This window comes from Amborella trichopoda, chromosome 5 (assembly GCF_054954075.1).
Source record: "Amborella trichopoda isolate Santa Cruz 75 chromosome 5, AtrichopodaSantaCruz75HAP2 v2.0, whole genome shotgun sequence".
NCBI classification, from domain to species: domain Eukaryota; kingdom Viridiplantae; phylum Streptophyta; class Magnoliopsida; order Amborellales; family Amborellaceae; genus Amborella; species Amborella trichopoda.
Genome location: NC_142340.1, coordinates 41,799,830 through 41,820,126, shown reverse-complemented (window position 1 = coordinate 41,820,126; position 20,297 = coordinate 41,799,830). Strand labels below are relative to the sequence as shown.

The following is a 20,297-nucleotide window of genomic DNA, read 5'->3' as shown; positions in this document are numbered from 1 at the left end:
ATTTCCTTAACCAAAATACCCCATCAATGACGAAATTGTTGTTTACCCTTTTGAAAATGGCACCTTTATAAGGTCAAGGTGTAGCACTACCTGTGATTTAGCTAGCGGTCTCGATTTCCATTCTAACCAATACTATTGAATCGTAATGTCTGTTTAAAAAAACTTGCAGTTTTCTTTTGCTATTGGACCATAATATCCCAAATATTCGTTTTGAGGTCTCTTTTATTTGAATAGATAATGGGAATCGACCTGAGCTTTATAAAGATTCAGTTACAATTTGACTCATGTGGCTCAGGTGATTTTCGAGAGGGATCAGTCTATATTTATTAAAATTAAAAATATAAGCTAAAGATCAGAAAATCAAAGTGTGCATAATCCCGATCCGACTCAAACGATTTTGAGTCAGATCGACAAGTTCTCAAAATTCGGACCATGGAGCTTCTAATCATTCTCTCATTGTCTCTAATGTACGTAATGTTTCTGGAATAATGCAAACTCTTGAGACTAATGAAAAGCTCCGAAGCCATTGGACTAGGTATTCTCTCTCTCTTATCCACTTAATTCAATTTCTTGTGATCAATAAGACAAGGTTTATATGGCTTTCATTTATTAATCCACCATGGTTGTGTGCTTTTATTATTTTCCTTCTTTTTATTTCTCTTTATTTATTTATTTATTTTATTATTATTATTATTATTATTATTATTATTATTATTATTATTTTTATTATTTCTAATAGATTTTTCTCTCCCCATATACGAAAAAAACTAACAGACATTGTCAATATGTTAAACTGCAGTATTACTTAGTCTTATGCTTCCCCATAAGGATGGTCCTCCAACAGAGGGGGTTAGTTAAGTGTGTGGATTACATGCGGTATCCACCTTAAACAATCAAAATAAGCATTCTCAAATTCTATTGTTAAATGCAATTTCATTTCCGAAAACCCTTATAATGGCTTGAAAATCTACTCCTAAAGCCAATTACAAAATTCGAAGCTCCAAAAATAGAGTAGATGGTAGACCTATGAACACTTAAAAATCTTGAAAAGAAAGAGTCCAAATAATGTGTTACGAAACACAATATTTTAAAGACCAAAAGCCTTTTTATTCATATATTCATACAACTTTTTTCAATAGATCTTTGAGGTACATCTTATTTAAGGTAACACATAGTTTAGAATGCAGGTTCAATATATATCTGCATAGGAGTCATAAATCACCCTGCGTACAGCAATCGGGCTACGAACAAAGTGCTCACCATCACTCCAAATCAAGCTCCCGAAGGTATAGTCCCCTTGCATCTGGTGTACCACTGTGAAGGTCACCTTGAAAGGAAGCACTATGGTTGCTTCATTGAAGTATAACACTTTAGGTTCCACTACCACTTTCACACCAGTAGGAGACTCAACCATAGCTTTGTAGACTGAGTGGACCTTACCCACATTGGTAACCTTTCTTGCAATGGTCACTGAAGTTTTAAGTTCAGGAATTACAATAGAGGGTAGGTTCATATTTGGTATTGATGGGGGGTCCTTAGGGCAAGAGATTGTTTTCGAGGTGACGAGTGAGATGGCAGAATTGTTGTAGCCCATGGCACAGAAGAAGAGGATATAGTCAGAAATATCCATGTCGTAAATGAGACCGGGATCTGCAGCTTGGTTAGGGTTTACATGGCCACCACCATAGTCGAAGGGATCGGCCACCTTGCGGGGATATCCTTCTGCTAGCATTGGCTCTTCATTTTTGTCCATTGTTGATGCTTCAATTCGATTAAATTTGCAGTCAAATGAGGGAAACATGATCATATATGCATATATCTGATACTACGTTTTTTGCAAGAAGCCAACATAAACATTCAACTATTTCCTGGATACGTCAATTTGTTTTTTATAAATAACCATTAGCATGTTATCTATTTTTAGATAAAGCAAGGGCATTTTACAAAGAGATTGTATACTATAAAATCATTAACTTTTGGTAAGGAAAAAAAAAAAAACTTGTAGTCACAAATGTAAAATCAGGTGACGAGGTGTGCGTCATTTTACCCCACTAAATCTAAACTAGTAGCTTGACCAAACATGTAAACTTTGGGTATTTAAGGAGCTAATCAGTTTGTCCAAATTAGTGATGTAAAAATTTCGTAGCCAACTTGGATTCCCTTGAGTCAGCTTAAGGTTGAGAGCCAAGTAATTCCTGTTTCAGGAACCTTATAATTTCTTCGAGTCTCGTTATTTTTAGCTTTTTTTTTTTTTTTTTTTTTTATCTTTTTTTCTAATTTCATCGTGAAATAGAGCTTGATTCAATTAGGGAATACTCGATCCATCGTCAGAAAATCTAAACCAAACTCTGATGACTTAGAGCCTACTTCTACTTTTTGAAACACTGGTCCAAACCAGTATAATTTGAACTTGTTCCAACTTGCAACTATGAAAATGGCCTAGCATGTTATTTGTCGAAGGGAGAAAAAGATGGCAATTGGCATGGGAATCAATGGTTGGGTTGTTGACAATTGTAGCACTACATCCCGGGTTCAAATCCCATAATTAGCATTCCACGAGAGAGAGAGAGAGACTCACCAGTGGTGACAAGAGCAGATTTTATTGCAGCAGGAGACCAATCGGGATGGATAGACATGAGCAAAGCGACTATGCCGGCTACATGGGGGCATGCCATAGAGGTTCCCGACATGAACATAAACTTGTCGCTTGTTGAGTCAGGCGATGGCACCGCAGCCAAAATGTTGACACCAGGGGCAGCTATATCTGGCTACTCCATGAAGCAAAACAAATAGATATCATACTATGTCAAAGTTAAAGGAGCTCATTCTATGATATTGTATGCCATTGATTTCATATGATTCACTATGCATACTTTCCGGTTTCATTCAAAATACAATTGCATCTTCATCATTGTTTACAAATTTAACTAGGATTGGAATGACAACTTGTTAAGTGGTTTCATAGTCATTCCCTTTATTTTTTTTGAACACTTAACAGTTTGTTGTCATTGATTAGAATTCAAAGGTACATCACAATACATGTACAAAATTCATCCCTTACACAAAATGGCGCGATACTTTGCCAAAATCTTGGTTGCATAGCCTATTAGATTTATATTTTATGTACACATTATAAGTGTTTCTTATAGAAATGCAATTAACCACCATCTATTTAAAGTTAATTACTTGTACAGGAGTAGTAGCATGGCTTGGAGTCCATGATCTTGAAACCAAGACTGGATTTTGTGATCATAGTTTTTGTATGAGCAGTTTTGCCATGGACAAAATTTTAGCTGAAAGGCAATCCTTTGCCAAATTTGTGCCTAAACTCATCCAGTTCTTCTATCAAATTTGTCGAAAGCACAAGATTAATTGCTGATATTGTGACATGAATTTGGTAATTTGTTCAATCACCCTAAAAAGAAAAAATTGAGCAACCATGTACCTTTAAAATGGCTGGAGATAAGGAATTGGGTCCTCGCGAGGAAAAGGTGGCCACTTTGGGTGATTTTATGCTCCCCACTAACGTCTTTGAATGACTTATCTTCACCACAGGAGAACTGCATGCCACTGATATCTTAGTTTGAGTTTCAGAACTTGAACTAGGAATTAATAATTGCTTTCAAATGCAATTACACAAGTAGCATAATTTTCAAGAATTTGATTGGTTGGTAACCAAAACTCCGATTAGGAACTTTGTACTCAAGTTTGTAATTCCATTTTCATTTCAGAGAAGGTATAAAAAAATTCATAAATGACATATGCATGTACTTGTCCGAGGATGGCTTTAAAATCTCCTTAGTTTCTCTAACTCTAGCAATAAAGAGTTAAGTATTCACAATGCCCTTTTTTTGCGGAGGATTAACTTAATTCCACAGTTCTAGTATGAGTAAGGTAATCATCTACTAAGTTGAATGCTCTTTATGTATTATGCTAAAACATCTTATATTTTGAGAATCATATAACAGTTCGTTAAATTGTAATATGTAACTCATTATTGGTATATAAAAAAAAAAGGAGAAAAAAAGAAAAAAAAAAAGAAAAAAAGAAAAAGAAAAATGGGTTAGCAATGTGACTCTTAGCACATTGTTGTATATCATTAGGCAAGACATGGCTACATTGATAAATTGTAATCTAATGTAAGGCCATATGATTACATTGATGAAATGTTTAACATAGATTGAGAGCCCATTTCTTATGAGAATGTGCAATTCAAAGCCCTTTTCTTATTAAAGGAACCAAGTTATTTGTGCCCTACAATGACTGGTAAAGTCATACAATGAGTGGTAAAGTCATCACTATTGGAACAAAATCTTATGTCCATGAGACATCTGGGGACAATTATGCCATGATTGGTATAATCATTTACCATTTAAACAGGTTGTCGTACCACGTACAACTGCAATGGAGAATGTTGTTGGTGTCATAATTGTTATCTTGCAACAAGACTATCTTTATAGGTATGTTTATTTTTGTCATTATCATCATAGAAGTACTTTCCCAATTCATTTGGGGTTGGCAACATAAATCTTTGTCCGTTATTTTACTCTATTAAGAGTCATACTCTCAGTGAGGCCATAAATTTCCATATCTGCTCACCTTACTTCAAAAGGTTAAAAAAGTATACTATAATGATGTCTAATGGAGTTGTGAATCCTTGCTAATAGAGTGAGCCACTATAAGAGCAACATGTTTAAGTGTCTTATGCGGCACTAAAAATCTCCCATGAGCATTTCCAAGTGGTAGAGCATTGAGAAGTACCTATACTATTTTGATTACAAGATGGTCCATAGAAACAACCTATTGTGTAAACCCCAAGACATGGTTTTCATCAAATCATGCCCAAATGAGTATAAACCTCTATCAAAGGCATGAAATGGGTTAACCCATGGGCTTTAAATGCAAAACAAGGAAGTTATGAATACATTATTAAACTGTCTCATCACAGGAGAACGATTTGGCTTATGTAAGAGTAATTTTTTTGTTTTTTCACTAAATTCATTAATACAAGGATGTTCCTTGTTTGTACAAAATGAACTTATATGTAAACAAACAATGTGGCTAAAGTCCCTTAGAACTCCTCTCTGAATCCAATATCCAATAAAAGAAACTCAAGATCCTTAATGATCAAGAATGAGTCCCATTTTCTCATTGTTGTGTTCTCTAGTTTTGTTTCATTTAAGGTGATTTTTTCATTAAAATCCTTCAAGCACACTTTTAGGTGAATCACATCCGTAGAATACAACAATGTCGGCAACAGTTACAGCTACGTGAACCAATGATCCAAAAACCTTAGGCCTTGACTTGGAATCGACTGAGTTGGATCGAAACTAGGTGGACAATTTCGATAGAAAATCCCAAAAATCGATCAATAGAAAATGATCCAAATGAAACTTTTCCATTTTCTTTGCTTATATATTATAACCTAGTCCAACTACTAGTAGAATCACAATCGGACCCTCGCCGAGTTGGGGCCCAATTCTAAATTTCTTAAACATTGACTTCTCTAGCCGTGAACAATATAATAAAAGAGAAAAAAAATGTTATGAAATGATTTTCAATTAGGATTATCATGACTACATGAACAATATAATCAATACATTATATTTTTCTTTGAATGTCTGTTATATGAATAGACTGTTGAGATGAACAAAATCTTTGTTGAAGTCAATTATTGGCTTGCCTAAAAACAAATGAACTCTATATCTCAAGTATAATCCTTGAGAATTGATGGTTCATAAAGCATGAAGCATATAGGTATTGCATTTTTGTTTTTAACGAGATAATGATCTTCAAGAAGGACAAAATTCTAAGATAGAGGGTAAGATACCTTGTAAAATATGATAGTAAAGATAAGATACCCTAAAAACATTAGAAAAAAGCTTCCTGGGCTGCGGTGGTTGAAATTATTAGAGGTGAATTGGCTAGCTAAGTTAATCAATACATGATAATTGTAAGGGCCAGTTAGGATGTAATCCTAATCACTGATAATTCATTGTTTCAATGAAGTTAATCTTGATAATAAGTTATAAGTTGCCATCATAAAGTTATTTGAGATAAACTTATAATAAATCACTAAAAAGTTAAATATTGAAATAATATTACCCATAATACAAGATACATACCAAACAACTAAAAAAAATAACAATGTCATCTATATGTATTAATTCTAGATGCAGTTATATATTTCAGAGAAAATTAATTATCATCTAAACATGCCCTAAGAATTGCCTACCAAAAATGAAAAAAAAATAAAAATAAAAATACGGCATTCTTTAACATGAAGAGTACATAAAGGAAATGACATACCTGGTGGATAGCGGACTATTTAATATAGATAAAGATAGGTATATGCTAACGTCAATCTAAAATTTGCCTTTCAGACACATGACGTCATTTAAAGAAAGGAGGAGGTGTAATTAAGTCACATTAAAAATCTTTATGATGATAAGAAATAGACAACCTATATAGAGAGAGTAGAGACGCAAAGAAGCAAATAATGAAGACATAATAAGTTTTTTATTCACATTTCGGAACGACTAAGCATATCGTAATTAAAAAAGAAAAGAAAAGAAATCAAAATGTAAATGATTCTATAATAAAACATTCTTTCTAAGGAGTGAAATTACCTAGAAGTTTGAATGTAAAAAAGTATTTGTGTGCCAACTTGGTAATCTACTTCAGTGCATGGGATGGGTTTGCATGGAGATAAGATCGTATCTGATGATTGCACAAAGATGACACCTATTCCCCCTGCTGAAGCAACTGCTTGGGCCGCTTGATCATTCATAGATGTGAAACAGAGAACAACCTTCCCTGTAGCCGACCCACGCCTTAGATATCCACTCAAGCATTTTCTGCATATTCTTAGCATTAGAAGTGCTCTACTTCCTTCTAAAGTTTAAAACCAAAAAAAAGAAAAAAAAAAAAACAAAAAACAAAAAAAAAGGAAAAGAAAAGAAAAGAAAGAAAAGAAAAAGGAAGGAAGAAAGAAAGAGCAATTACTTTGTGTGAATATTATAAAGGGCAAGCTTTCTATGCTTCCTCTACAGCATAAAACTTATATACTTTCCCTTATCCAACCATCCATTTTGAATGGAGGGCTAAGATTGACCCAATCACAATGTCACATCTCTACACTATTTTATTTTTAATGTTTTTTTTATAAACTATTTTGACACTAAATTTTGGACGTCCAATTTTCTATTAAACTCGTACTAGCGAAAAATATAAAAACAATATTTTCAATAAAATAAAATGAACAAAATACCCTTGAAAACATCAAGGGGTGTTTTGGTAATTTTATTTTATAAAACATTTATTCTTTATTTTTTTTTATAGGTGCGCCCCAATAAGAAGATGGAACATACCAAATTTCATATTCATACAATTTGTATGAAAAAAACTAAAAATAAAATACTTTAAGACATCAGATCTAAGATAAAAAAGTGAGTGGTTCTCTTAATCAAAATTGGACGGCTACATGGTAGGGAAAGCATAGATCTTCTATGTTGTGGGAAATATAAAAACCTTTCCCTATTATAAATACCTAATTTTCTTGAAACTGATACACATTGATCCATTGAGGCCATTGGAGTTTAGAATCATAAATTTGCATTAAGGAAATATATAAGATGAGAACATTTACTTTTGATTAAAGAATGTCACAATTATTGTCAACCTTTGCATGTGACATCAGATAAGTGGTGATGTATTACTAATTAAGCACAAAGTCCGAAACAAGTTTTTTGAAAGCTGTGATATATTTCAATATGGTAAATTTCACATTTAATAGCTAAAAAAAGTAGTGACCTTTTTGTACCAAAAATTAATGGTCTCGTAGAAATCAATTTCTTTACAAAAATATCACTCCAACTAGATCCTACAAAAAAAATATCTTCACACATTATTGATCATCTTTCAAAACTCCAAACCATTTCCAAAAAAAAAAAACACGAAGAAAAAAAAAGAAAAGAAAAATAATGCAAAAATGGTTTCTAGAAGGGACAATTTTTGTTAAATCACAATGATTCCAAAGGGTAAACTTGTACTCAAAATACTAAAAAACAATAAATGTATCCAATACATTCTTACAATGCCTTAAAAATATTAAATAAACAAAGCAGTTGGCTTCGAAAGTCATTTTTTTTTCGAATGGTCCATTTGTCCATTTGTCCATTTCGAATGAGCAGGACAAATGGACCATTCCTATGTTTTAGTAAGTTGGGCTCAACACATCTTAACATGGACAGTTAGATTGAGGTCGCAATTAGCCCATGTTTTGAATGGTAAAATCAGCATTTAGTGTCTAGGTAATTAAAACCAAGAGTCCAACTCTAAGTAATTGAGCTATTGATTTTTAAAACCCATTGCCCTGGCCCCTAGAGTCATGTCATGTGTTTGAATATTTTTGTGACAATTTGGCCCTATGTGAGATAGATGGGGGCCTTTGTTGGCTCTAATTTGACATCATTCCACCCAATTTGAAAGGGTGCCTTCCTCTTTCAAGGAAGAATAGTAAAAGCACTGAATTGAACCATGGATTTTTATTGCTGGACCTTAAATTTCTTAAGAAAACATAGTTTCAATATAAAAAAACTTTCAAATAGAACATCTCCATCTTGATTATTATGGATCTGAAAATAAAAATATAAAATAATAATAATAATAATTTGGGCTTGAAAATGATCAATCTTGTGAAGATTTATTTAGACTTCGTTTCAGGGGTTTACAGATTTACCCTATTTTTGAAACTTCAAATAATGAAGTAATAGGTAGAAATGAATTGGCATGCCTTCACAAGGTTTTCAGCACTTAATCTGCCCTTTTCTTATGAGGTTTTAAGCAACATCTTTACCTGGCCTCATCTTCAACGCTATCATTTGTAGAAAGGCTCTTCGAGTCGACCAACCCAACAAATGCTTCCGATTTTTTCTCAGTATTCATGGCCTGACCCTGCATTAAAAACGATCAAAATGCTCCTTTAAAAAAATTTATATTCGAAGAGTAAATTCAGATTCTCCAAAAATTTGAATACCAAGAATGTATGATTGTTCCCCAAAGTGATGGCAGTGGGGAATGTACGATCAATGGTGCTAGCAGCGACTGTTAAGATCCAAGGTGCAGCGTCCTCTACTGTTTGAGGTTCAGGGCCACTATTTCCCCCTGAACATACAACCGTGATTCCCCGAGCCATGGCATGGAATGCACCAATCATTATGCCATCGGGACCTTCATCCACATAAGAGTAAAGTGGTAGGCTGACACCGAGGGAAAGAGATAGGACATCAACCCCATCATGGATTGCATAGTCAAAGGCCTTCAGCATGTCAGCAGCACTAACAGACCCACCCAACCAGGCAGTCTTGTACACAGCAAGCCGAGCAAGCGGTGCACCACCCCGGGCCGTCCCAACCGCCAGCCCACGAAACGTAGCCGATGTTACTGGAGAGCCCACTGCAGTGGAGGCAGTGTGCGTGCCGTGGTCTACAGAATCACGAGCAGACAATATCTCGCCAGGAACATTGGACAGGGGTGCTCCTAGCTGGGCTTCTAGCCCTTTAACGAACCAACGGGCACCAATGAGCTTGCGATTACAATTTGATGAATTGAATTGCTTGCCTGGTTGGCAGATTCCCTTCCATCGGCGTGGGATTGGACCCATGCCCTTGTCATTGAAGCTCTCTGACTCAGGCCAGACTCCTGGAACACAACTACACAACAGTGAGTGCTTCAGTTAGGGGATGCAATTTCTATATGGCCTAGACCTTATGAGAAAATGTAAAGCCTTACCTCAAAACCTTTTCTACAAAATAATACTTATGATGGCTCTAAAATTAATTTAAAATTCCTAATTATAGAATTAAAAAATAGTACAGATCTCTAGGATCGATGAACACTTGAAAATGAAGGGTCTTGATGATGTGATACGATTATGGAAAGTGAAAACCTTTTTGTGAATACCAAATATTATTTATCCACAATTTTCAACCTCAACCTCAGGAAACACTCTTGAGGTGCTTCAAAAAGGTTCATTGCAGTCTCCTCTTCTCTAAAAATAACATCTTTAACAAAAATGAATGAGGTTTTTATAAGGCTAAGGTTTTATAAAAACCAAATAAAGTTTCACCTCAAATCTTCATCCGGAACGCACTTTTGGCAATCGAAATCTCCATGATGGTTCTAAAATCAATTTTCAATCGAAATCTCCATGATGGTTCTAAAATCAATTTTCAACACTGACAATGGAGCTCAAACTCAAGAAATCTTATGGACATATGAACACTTTTTTTTATTACAAAATAAATGGTCTAAATAATTTATTACAGTATACACTATTTTTAGATCTTGAAATCTTATTATTTTCACAATTATAATATTCAAACTAGGATCATTGATGTGAAGTTTTTTATAATTACTGAATTGCAATTTTCGATGTGTTATGATGTGTGAATCTTTACTTATTTTAGTAGGGCTACAGCCCTGTGAAACCATTTTCCATAAAAAATTGACTCGAACTCTCAACATGCTCCAAATCTCATGCTACCACCAAACTGAGATATAGGACATCCATTTGATTTGACAGTGGATCGTATGGCTTTGAAGCAATTTTCTTCGATCCAAGTTACACGAAATAAAAAAAAAGGAAAAAAAAGAAGCTCGGAGCTCCAAATGAATGATCACCGTCAAAATAAAATCTAGGACGTCTATTTAAATTAGCACTAGACTTGAGGGCCTGTTTTGTTTCCTGAATTAAGATTTACGGGACTCACACTTCAAGAAAATGTGCCAAAAAATCATGTTTGAATGCAATTTAATATAAAAATTCACATTTCTACTGGAATTTGCTATTCCTCCTTTCAAGCCAAGTAGCTAGAAATATTAATTCCATATAAATATGTGGAATTCGACTTATAATTTTTGCGGTAAGTTGTATTGGACAAATTATTGGGGTGTGCCTAAAAGAGAAACGAAATGACTCTTCCTCGCACCTGCATGAAATCCTCTTGCTATAATATATAAATAATATATTTTATAAATATTATATTATTTAATACTATATAATATTAGATTATATACATTAGTATAATGTATAATATATTATCACAATATTATACATAATAGAATACATATGTTACTACAATAATATTATTTTATATTATTATATAATATAATAAAAATGTATAATATTATGTAATATTAAATATGTTTCCATTATATTGTATATTCGATATAATATATATTTATTATCTTATATACAATGTACAAAAATAAAAATGTATAATATTATGTAATATAATCTTATTATAAATATATTTCTATTATATTATATATTCCATAAAATATATATTTATTATATTATATACAATTTACAAATATCATATATTATATTATATGTTATACAATACAAATATGCAGTTCATAAAATAAATATAAAATGCATTATATTATTTTATATGTGAATTTATGCATTATTAATATATATGTGTATTATATATAGTATACATTTATTATGTCGTAATTATATATATATATATATATATATATATATATATATATATATATATATATATATATATATATATATATATATATATATATATATATATATATATATATATATGAGAAATGATCCTATTGGACCCTCTCCCACTCATGTGTGTAGGACCTTAAAGGATCACTGTTAAATTTAGCACGGATCTCCAAAAAAGTCAAGTCCTACACCCATATGATAACCTTTCTAAAGATCCGTGCCAAATTTAATGGTGATCCTTTGAGGTCTTACATATTTGGGTGGGGAAGGGTCCTATAAGATCATTACTATATATATATATATATATATATATATATATATATATATATAGTATTTATATTATATCCTAAAATAATATATATCTATTTATTATATTATGTTTATGTAAGTGTGTGGTTTGTATAGAGATGAGGCTCTAAACAATCAAAGTATAGCGCACCTTCAAATAGTGTCGAGAAATGTGGTTTCAATACTGGAAATCTTTGTGATAATCCCAAAAGATATTTTTATCTTTAAATATAAAATTTAAAGCTTAAAAAATAGTGTAGATTGAGTAGATCTATGGAAACTTGAAAATCTTTAAAATTGATGATCCAAAAATGCATTATAAGATCTACCAAAATTTGAAATCCATTTTTTTTCTCATGTCCACGCATCTTAATATCAAGATGATCAATTTGTGGATATTTGGCTGTCAAGACAACCTCTTCTAGTGAAATAATTGAGGTGGGCTCTAATTCAATTGTTTAGAGCCTTGGCTCTATATAAACTTTTTCCTTTATGTAATATATATATTTTATTATATAATATATAATATATTTTAGTTATATAATAAATATTTACAATACAATATATATTATATAACATTTTTTATGTTATATTATATTTTTAGCAAATAATATTCAAATAGCACTTAAATACCAAACAAGTTACCAAACATATGTAATTCATAATATAATACTTTTTAAACGTGTTAACAAATATGGAGAAAAAAAAGTTTGCAAAAGTTTATCGTGCAAAATGTTTAAATATGTAAATACTTTTCCAAAATATATTATCGATGTTATATTTATAGCAAATAATATTAGACTCACTCCTATTTCCTAATATAATTGGCCAAAAAGTCGGTAGGTTTTGTTCTTCTTTATCTCTCCTCCAAATGAAATGTAAACATAATTTTTGGAAATATATTTTTAAATCTTACAAAATTTTAGGAAACTCACAAAATAATCCCACTATATTTTTATATTAAATTTTTTTAGCACTTTTGTATATTTTCTATTATACAATCAAGTCTTAATTTTTTTCATTCTTCTCTTTATTCCCAAATTATTCCTAGCTTAGACATTGGATATCCAAACTGTGGTCTTTTTCTCCATTTTATTCTTTTTGTTTATTGAAAGAGTCATACAGATGTTGGACATTTGAACCCACTTCCCCACGCCTTTTTATTTTTTTTGTCAGTGAGATGAGATTGGACAACAATGTCCGATCCAATCCACATTAACAAAAAAAAAGAAATGAATAGATGTGGGAATTCAGTCACTTGAATATTTAGTAAAAAAAAAAGTTTATATAAGGTTGCAATCTTCAGTTCAGATGTTGGATGTCCAAACTTATGTCTTACTTGTCATTTTCTTTCTTTTTTTTCTTTTTTTTTTTTTTTTTTTTAGCAAAAAGAATGTTCAGATATTAAAAACGACTGATTTCCATGCTGATGCGAAAAATCTGGACTAAACATGCAATATCCGAAGCGGTCTTTCACTTTCACTTTCACTTGACGCCCAATTCAGATATTGGATGTCCAAACTGGGGGTAATTTGAAAATAAACAACTAAAGAAGCACTTCGGCTTAAAAGATAAAATATACATAACTTTTTCTGAATGTCAAAATTATACTGAATTTTTCAGTAAATTTCCCCCAAAGTTGTGACTCTTTATAGTTCTTGATGGATATCTCAAGTTTTACCCTAGGATTCGAGGGATTAGGCTCTTTCTTAGTAACCATACGATGCATCAGCGTGTAAAAGTCTTGATCCATTTTTTAATTAAGATGTAAAAGATAATATTTTTTATTGAGCTTAGACTTTTCTTCTCTAATTTTAGGGTGACATATTATTAAAACGAGATAGTATGAATGAAAAAATATGTGAAAATTAAAATTAATCAAGGGAGTGTGGAACTGGGGTAGTTTGGGAATAAAAAAAAATCAGGAAAGTTTGGGATGGGCAGAAAATACCACGTTTTTAAAGTGAAAAGTTCATCAGCCAAATCTTATGCTTGAGCTTGAAAATAGATATTAACCTAGGCTTTTTAATGAGTACTACGCACCATTAAACCTTATCTTCTTTGTAGGGCAATGAATTTATTTTTTAGTTATTCTTATGAGAAAAATTTATACAAAAATTTGTTATACTTTTGGAATTGAAAAATAGAAAAGATTTGTATGCGTCAATCTTAAACCATGTAAGTACATAGGAAAGGGTTATTGTGACGCAGGAAAATCCTCCAATTGTTCAGAACATATGGATATAAGAACAAGTATTTGAAATCCTGAAAATGTCGCATCTTGTAACTCAGCCAATTTTGTGATGGATTAAAAACTTTTGAATCATTGATTTAAATTCCAACTTATCGACTTCGGAGTAAAAAAGAAGAAGAAGAAACACAGGCCTGAGTCAATGACGCCTACAATAACCCCGTCACCGGAGTTGGCCTTGCGTAGAAGGGTTGAGGGTAACTTAGGGTTGAGGCCAAGGAAGTCCCAGCTTCTAGTTGTATGTAGCTTGTACATGCGGTTTGGTAGCACACGTACCACACCCTCAAAGCCTGCATCACTCACATTTACAATGCATGTACCATGTCATTATTTAAAAAACCAAAGAAAAAAAGTTTTTAAGTCAAAATAACTTATGCTCCCTGGGGAGCATTTCCTCCATTTACTCCCTTGGGTAAACTTCTTGCCTCGAGTATTTTTAAGACCACAAATTTTGGAACTATAACCTCTACATTCCATCAACCAACTTCAAAGACATTCACCTTAAAAAAAAAGACGTCCTAATATTGAATCTAAAGTGGAACAAAGAAACTCTAATTTTAAATGGTCACATCAAAGTGTTCAACTAAAAAAATCCGAATGTCCGTTTAGGAAAGTGAAAAAAAAAAGGATCTTTGCTTGTATGTGCTCTAGATGTTATTCGGGATGGAAAAGTCTACAAAATAGACTATTTATTTTTTTTATACTGGGAGATCACAACTACTATTGCCTGTCAAATTTCAAGTCAGGTGGTCACAAGAATGACATTGACTCGACATGAAGTTCCAAAGAATAATTCTTAAATTTTATGACACGCCAAGATTTTGACATGTAATGATTAAGAATAATTATGACCTCCTTGTAATAAATGACACGGTCTCATGGTAAGCGATCCGATAACCTTGCCTATGTGATGGCACCACAGCTATTATGAGCCATTCGAATTGCTGAAATGGGCTTTGATATCCTTAATTCTTAAAATTTTTATTGTGATAAGTTTTATTTTCCTCTAATAAAATTATCTCATCACTTATTTACCTGAAAGGATCTTTGCTTGATTTTCTGTTAGCTTTGCAGCAAAGCCTGAAAAGCCATATCTGTAGCTATACACCATTGACTCCCGAGCTGCTTCAGCACTACAAAAATATTAAACCATAGCTGCTTCTATGTTAAATTCTGGGTTCATTCTAAATTCAATCCCGGCAGCTGAACCACAAAACGGAAAAAGAAGAGAAAAAAAAATCTGGGCAAAGGAAAAGTCAGCAAACTGATGTCACACCTCCCGTGCAGTTTCGTGAGTATGTCATGGTGCAAGTCCCGGACAACGTCGGGATCTTCATGGTGCTTCGCTCCCAAATAGACAATGCGCACCTGAAACACCCTCTATAATTACTTAGATATGTTTAGCTAAACTTAATGCTCACCATTATGGAAAGAAGGTAAAGGGGTTCTTGAACCAAGCCATTTCTTTGTGCTGTCTAAGCTGAATAGTGGTTTATTCATATCTCTGGTTATGAATGGAAAGTGGACTGCCCATTGTGTATCTTGCGGTTCTCCAAAGAAAAAGCTTCATACTTCATATGATCCTGATCGATCAGAATTGGACATAATTTTTATTTTTTTCAAAAAACCACATTTCTCTCAAAGATAAGAGCATTATTTCTGCGAAATCAAAAGTTTCAAGTCTGCAACTTTGGGGGTTTGAGATGAAGGCATGCAAATTGCAAGCATGAGGTTGTGGGCTCTTCAAACCCAGCCAAACTACCTAAACTGAAAAATAGAAATGACTATGATCCTCATGTATAATCCTTCATCGGCAAATGAAATTATAGTCCATAAATAAATAAATATGAAATCGCTAGTCATGAATGGGAATAAGAGAACATGGAAAGGAAAAAGTTATTAAACCAAGAGTCATTGTAAGGATATGCTCACATTGCTTGCTTCTCCCACACACAGCTTAGGAATCTGTGGTACAAGAAGAGAGAGCAATAGAAGTTGAAAGAATCCCATCTTGGTGTGCGTGTGCGTGTTCATTTGCTTATTGTACAAGAGAGGTTGATGCAACTATTTATAGGCCACAAATATGGTAATAGGGTTATAAAAGATCACTAATAAAAAATCAATAATATATTTTTTTTGTGTTTGGTGGGGTAACCAGCCCAGTGCCAGTCACAGTTATACGGAACATTCACCCCAAAAAACAGGAAACAAGTGATTTCCACAAATCTTTCCTCATGCATAGGAAGTTCAAAGCTCTACATTCTAAAACGTGAGTAATGAGAATATATTCTAAGGGAAAACAGCCTCGGCTTAATTGGTTAGTGCTTATGATTTGTAAGGCTACGTCTTAGGCTAAATTTCCACTAAGGAAGGGGCCTTCTCCTCACTAATTCACCCCAAAATAAACAAGCACAAAAAAAAACCAGCAAAAACGTATAAAGGTATTTAGATCATACAACAAGGGACCAGCGCTTTTTCTTGGAAGCACTATATTTTGTGGTCTATATCTAAAGAGCACCATTTTCAGTGGTCTCTTTCTCCAGAGCATTTTACACAACATCGTCTGGCAAGCACCATAAAAAACCACCACAAAAACCAACCAGATTGGGGGTCCTACCGCCCTCGATTTCACACACAACATGATCTGACAAGCACCATAAAAAACCATCACAAAAGCCAACCAGATTGGGGGTCCTACCGCCCTCGATTTCACATGATCGAGTCAAAAAAAGATTCCTCGTAGTGGACTTCAAAAGCATTCTCTCTCTTATAATTAGCCCATTTTTCACCAATTCCATCAACTAGAGAGAGACACAGATGAATACTCCAAATAATGAACCTCCTCATCTTTTTGAATTGCATGCTTCTCTTATCCACGGTTACGCTTTAATCATTCCAATGGGGGAATTACCTGTTCTAGATATTGCGAGGCCCATTACATGCACACCATCTTCCCCCCCATCTCTGAAGGGCCATCACATGCACACCATCTTCCCCCCCTCCCCCCTCACTGAAGGGCTACAACTTCATGCTATTATTTCTTCTAGAAATTGCTTGGCGTCCTTGCCACGAGTGAGCGGCACCTGTGATAATATTTGATTAAATGGGGTATTATATAATCACAACCCAGTACTATCATCTCGCAAATTTGGTTGAATTTGATGGGTTCTACCTTAATATTGAAAATGTTAAAAATGGCATCCTTAAAACGTTTAGGGATTGGTTTTCTTCAACCAGTGAGTGGCGAGGAGTTTCTAGGGTCGATATTTTTGTTAATCTTAAGAATCTAGTCTTCTCTTTTACACCAATCTGTCGCCCTCACTATCTTTGGAAACCTCCCCTTGAAGGCTCTCTTAAACTTAGTTTTGATGGGAGGGCAAGTGACCCTCTTCTTAAGCCACATCTTTGTAGAGAGAGAGAGAGGAGAGAGAGTGTTTTTTTTGGGTTTATTATAGTCTCTTAAAGAGAGAAAATCCTATGAGCGATATAAACGTAGACAGAGAGAAAACCTTAGAGAAAAGGGAAAACCTTGAGAGATAAAGTCTCAAAAAACTGTTAGACAACCTAAGAAAGTTTACATCTTGGAAGAACATTGTAACTATTATTTTTATTAGTAGATTTAAAATCTTTCTTCAATGGACGTAGCTTGAAAATATGAACCACGTAAAATCTCATATCAATAAGTTATTTATTTTATTTGCGTTATTGCATGTTTTCTCATACACACGTACATCATTTTGGTATTTTGTGCATAAATATGGGTTCCGCTGCACGCATCGGCAATAGTCGTATGAGAAGGCTCAATTGGGTGAGCCCAACAAATAGTGCATCTTGCAACAAATTATCTAGACTGTCAATTTTCAAGATATATAGATGTTTGTAGTTCTATTTGATTTTAACTATTTTTGGAGTTTAAAATTTTATAATTAAATATGAAAGTAGATTTTGAGATAATTATAAGAATTTTTTACACCAAAATTACATGTTACGATAAAATTTGCAGGTGTGCCTTAATTGGATCGTTTAAAGTTGCAACCTTATAGAAACTACACACTTACGATGGGAATAAGTTTATATTAGGTTGCAACCTTAAGGTGTAGAATTAAAGATGAACCTAAAAATCTATCAAAAAAAGTTGTTTTAATGTTGAAAAACTGTCTAATTGATCATTTCGGCATTGAGATGTATGTAAATGGCAAAAAGAAAGATTTTGAGTCTCATAAATAGTGCATCTTACAACAAATTATCTAGACCGTCTATTTTCAATATATATAGATCTACTTGATTTTAACTATTTTTGAAGTTTAAAATTTTATAATTAGATATAAAAGTAGAGTTTGAGATAATTCTAAAATATTTTAACACCAAAATTATAAAATTTGGAGCTGCGCCTTAATTGATTGTTTAAAGTTTCTAACCTTACAGAAACCACACCCATTACGATAATAGCCTTCATATGATTCTAATATGGCGAAATTAACCTTGTGAACCCATTTCATCCCACCTTTGATATGTTGCACGCATATTTCATCTATGACAATAACGCCGTTGATATGTTTCTGAAAAGACAAAATGACAATAACGCACTTGATATTTTTCTTGAACGGCCAAATTACCGCTGTTAATTCGACACCCTGCCTCTCTCCCCAATAATGTTGTTAATAATGTCGGTAGACATCTTCTATATTTTTCATCAAGGTTTTAATAATTTTTTCAAATTTCTATTCCTTGATTTTTAAAATTTTTATTTGTTGATCCATAGTTGTTCTCTAGAGGGGCGAATGGGTCTTGGGGTGGCAATGGAGCCGGACCAAACCAGGACCCGAGGGGTAGACCTGATCCGAGTCTGGGTATGGGTCCAAAAATTGAATCCAGCAAGTCCGGTTTGGGTTTGGAAATATTTTTCCGATCCTATTAGATGGAATATTTAAATATAGTTAAATATATAAATATTTTAATTTTTGGATCGGATTCGATTGGGTTTCGGGTTGGGGCCATATCATTTTTCAAGTCTGGACCCGATTCGCCCGGTTGCCATCCCTATACGGGTCACGAAACTATGTTTGTAAACCTCGTTTTACAATAATACCCTTGAATCAAATTACCAAATTACCGTTGTGATAGGACCAATTATCCTTTTGAAATTAACAATTTTATAATGTCCGTATGAGAAAACCTATAGATTTTTTTTTTGTTTTGAACCATAATGCCTAAACCTCGTTTTACAATAATACCCTTACCCTTGAATCAAATTACTAAATTACCGTTGTGATAGTATTCTTTTGAAGTTAACACTTCTATAATGTCCGTATGAGAAAAGCTATTGTTTTTTTTTTTTTTGCTATTGAACCATAATGCCCCAATTAATCGTTTTGGGATCCTTTTCTTTAAATAAAAAATGGGAATCCGCCCTAGCTTTTTTGAGGTTCGGTTCCGATTTGATTCATGTGGCTCAGACAATTTTCGAGATGGATGAGTCCGTATTTATTAAAAATTGAAAACATAATCTAAAGAACAGAAAGTAGAGGTGATCGTGGGGTTCAACCAGTAAGAACTAATTACCTAATCCCGATCTGTCTCAAGAGATTCCAAGTTAGATCGACAAGTTCTGAAAATTCAAAGCATGGAGAGTCTAATCATTTTCTCGCTCTCTAATCTACAGAATGTTTGTGGAATCATGCAAACGCTTGAGACTAATGAAAAAGCTCCGAAGCCATGGGACTAGGTACTCTCTCTCTTGCTCTCTCTTAGTCAATTAAAAATGATCCATCCATTAATGTCGAAACTTTGAATGTTGCAGCTCCAAGAACCCCTCAGAAATGCACCAACAACGGGTGAAGAGTGGCCCGAAGGAATGATTCAAAGCATGTACAGAGAATCAAGAGATATTGGCTTCCTTGTCTATTTTCGTTTGTTTTAAACTTTTGATCTTCTAAACTACAATGTGGCTAAGTAGAAAATAAATTCACATGTACCTGTAATCCATATGAATTAACAGTGTGTTAATATGTGTTGACTTTGGTTTGATTTTGTTTATAGACATGCTAAATTCAGTTTATTGTTATCAATAAGACATGATTTATATGGCATTCGCATACTAATCCACCATATTTATGTGCCTCATTTTTGTTACTTTTTTTTTTTTTAAACTTTTTTTTGTAGTAGATCTTTCACTCTCCATGTATGAAAGAAAATAACACATTGTCAATATGTTAAACTGTTGTA

General features: G+C 33.3%; 1 protein-coding gene and 1 long non-coding RNA gene across 13 annotated transcripts; one reads left to right on the top strand and one right to left on the bottom strand.

Annotated features, from left to right (window-relative positions):
* Positions 1–1,085: 1,085 nt before the first annotated feature.
* On the bottom strand, positions 1,086–16,112 carry LOC18424971 (subtilisin-like protease SBT3.9). 12 transcript variants are annotated; one of them, XR_016056324.1, is made up of 10 exons: positions 16,005–16,112; positions 15,349–15,655; positions 15,108–15,205; positions 14,207–14,362; positions 9,038–9,702; positions 8,858–8,955; positions 6,630–6,857; positions 3,446–3,570; positions 2,579–2,768; positions 1,086–1,761 (listed from the first exon to the last, which is right to left on the bottom strand). XR_016056324.1 is itself a non-coding variant. In XM_088867948.1 (10 exons), exons 3-10 carry the CDS (start codon positions 15,181–15,183, stop codon positions 1,190–1,192), a joined length of 2,106 nt encoding a protein of 701 aa, XP_088724074.1. In that variant the 5' UTR covers positions 15,184–15,205; positions 15,349–15,655; positions 16,005–16,112; the 3' UTR covers positions 1,086–1,189. The 12 variants fall into 12 exon arrangements, 6 of the variants coding, with proteins under 6 accessions (XP_088724074.1, XP_088724075.1, XP_088724072.1 ...); XR_016056325.1 differs by having other exon boundaries at positions 2,579–2,764; positions 3,446–3,560; XR_016056320.1 differs by having other exon boundaries at positions 15,349–15,452.
* Positions 16,113–19,671: 3,559 nt separating this feature from the next.
* LOC148782111 (uncharacterized) lies at positions 19,672–20,180 on the top strand. The gene is made up of 2 exons (XR_016056319.1): positions 19,672–19,797; positions 19,873–20,180. It is a non-coding gene; the product is annotated as an uncharacterized LOC148782111 (long non-coding RNA).
* The last annotated feature ends 117 nt before the right edge of the window (positions 20,181–20,297 follow it).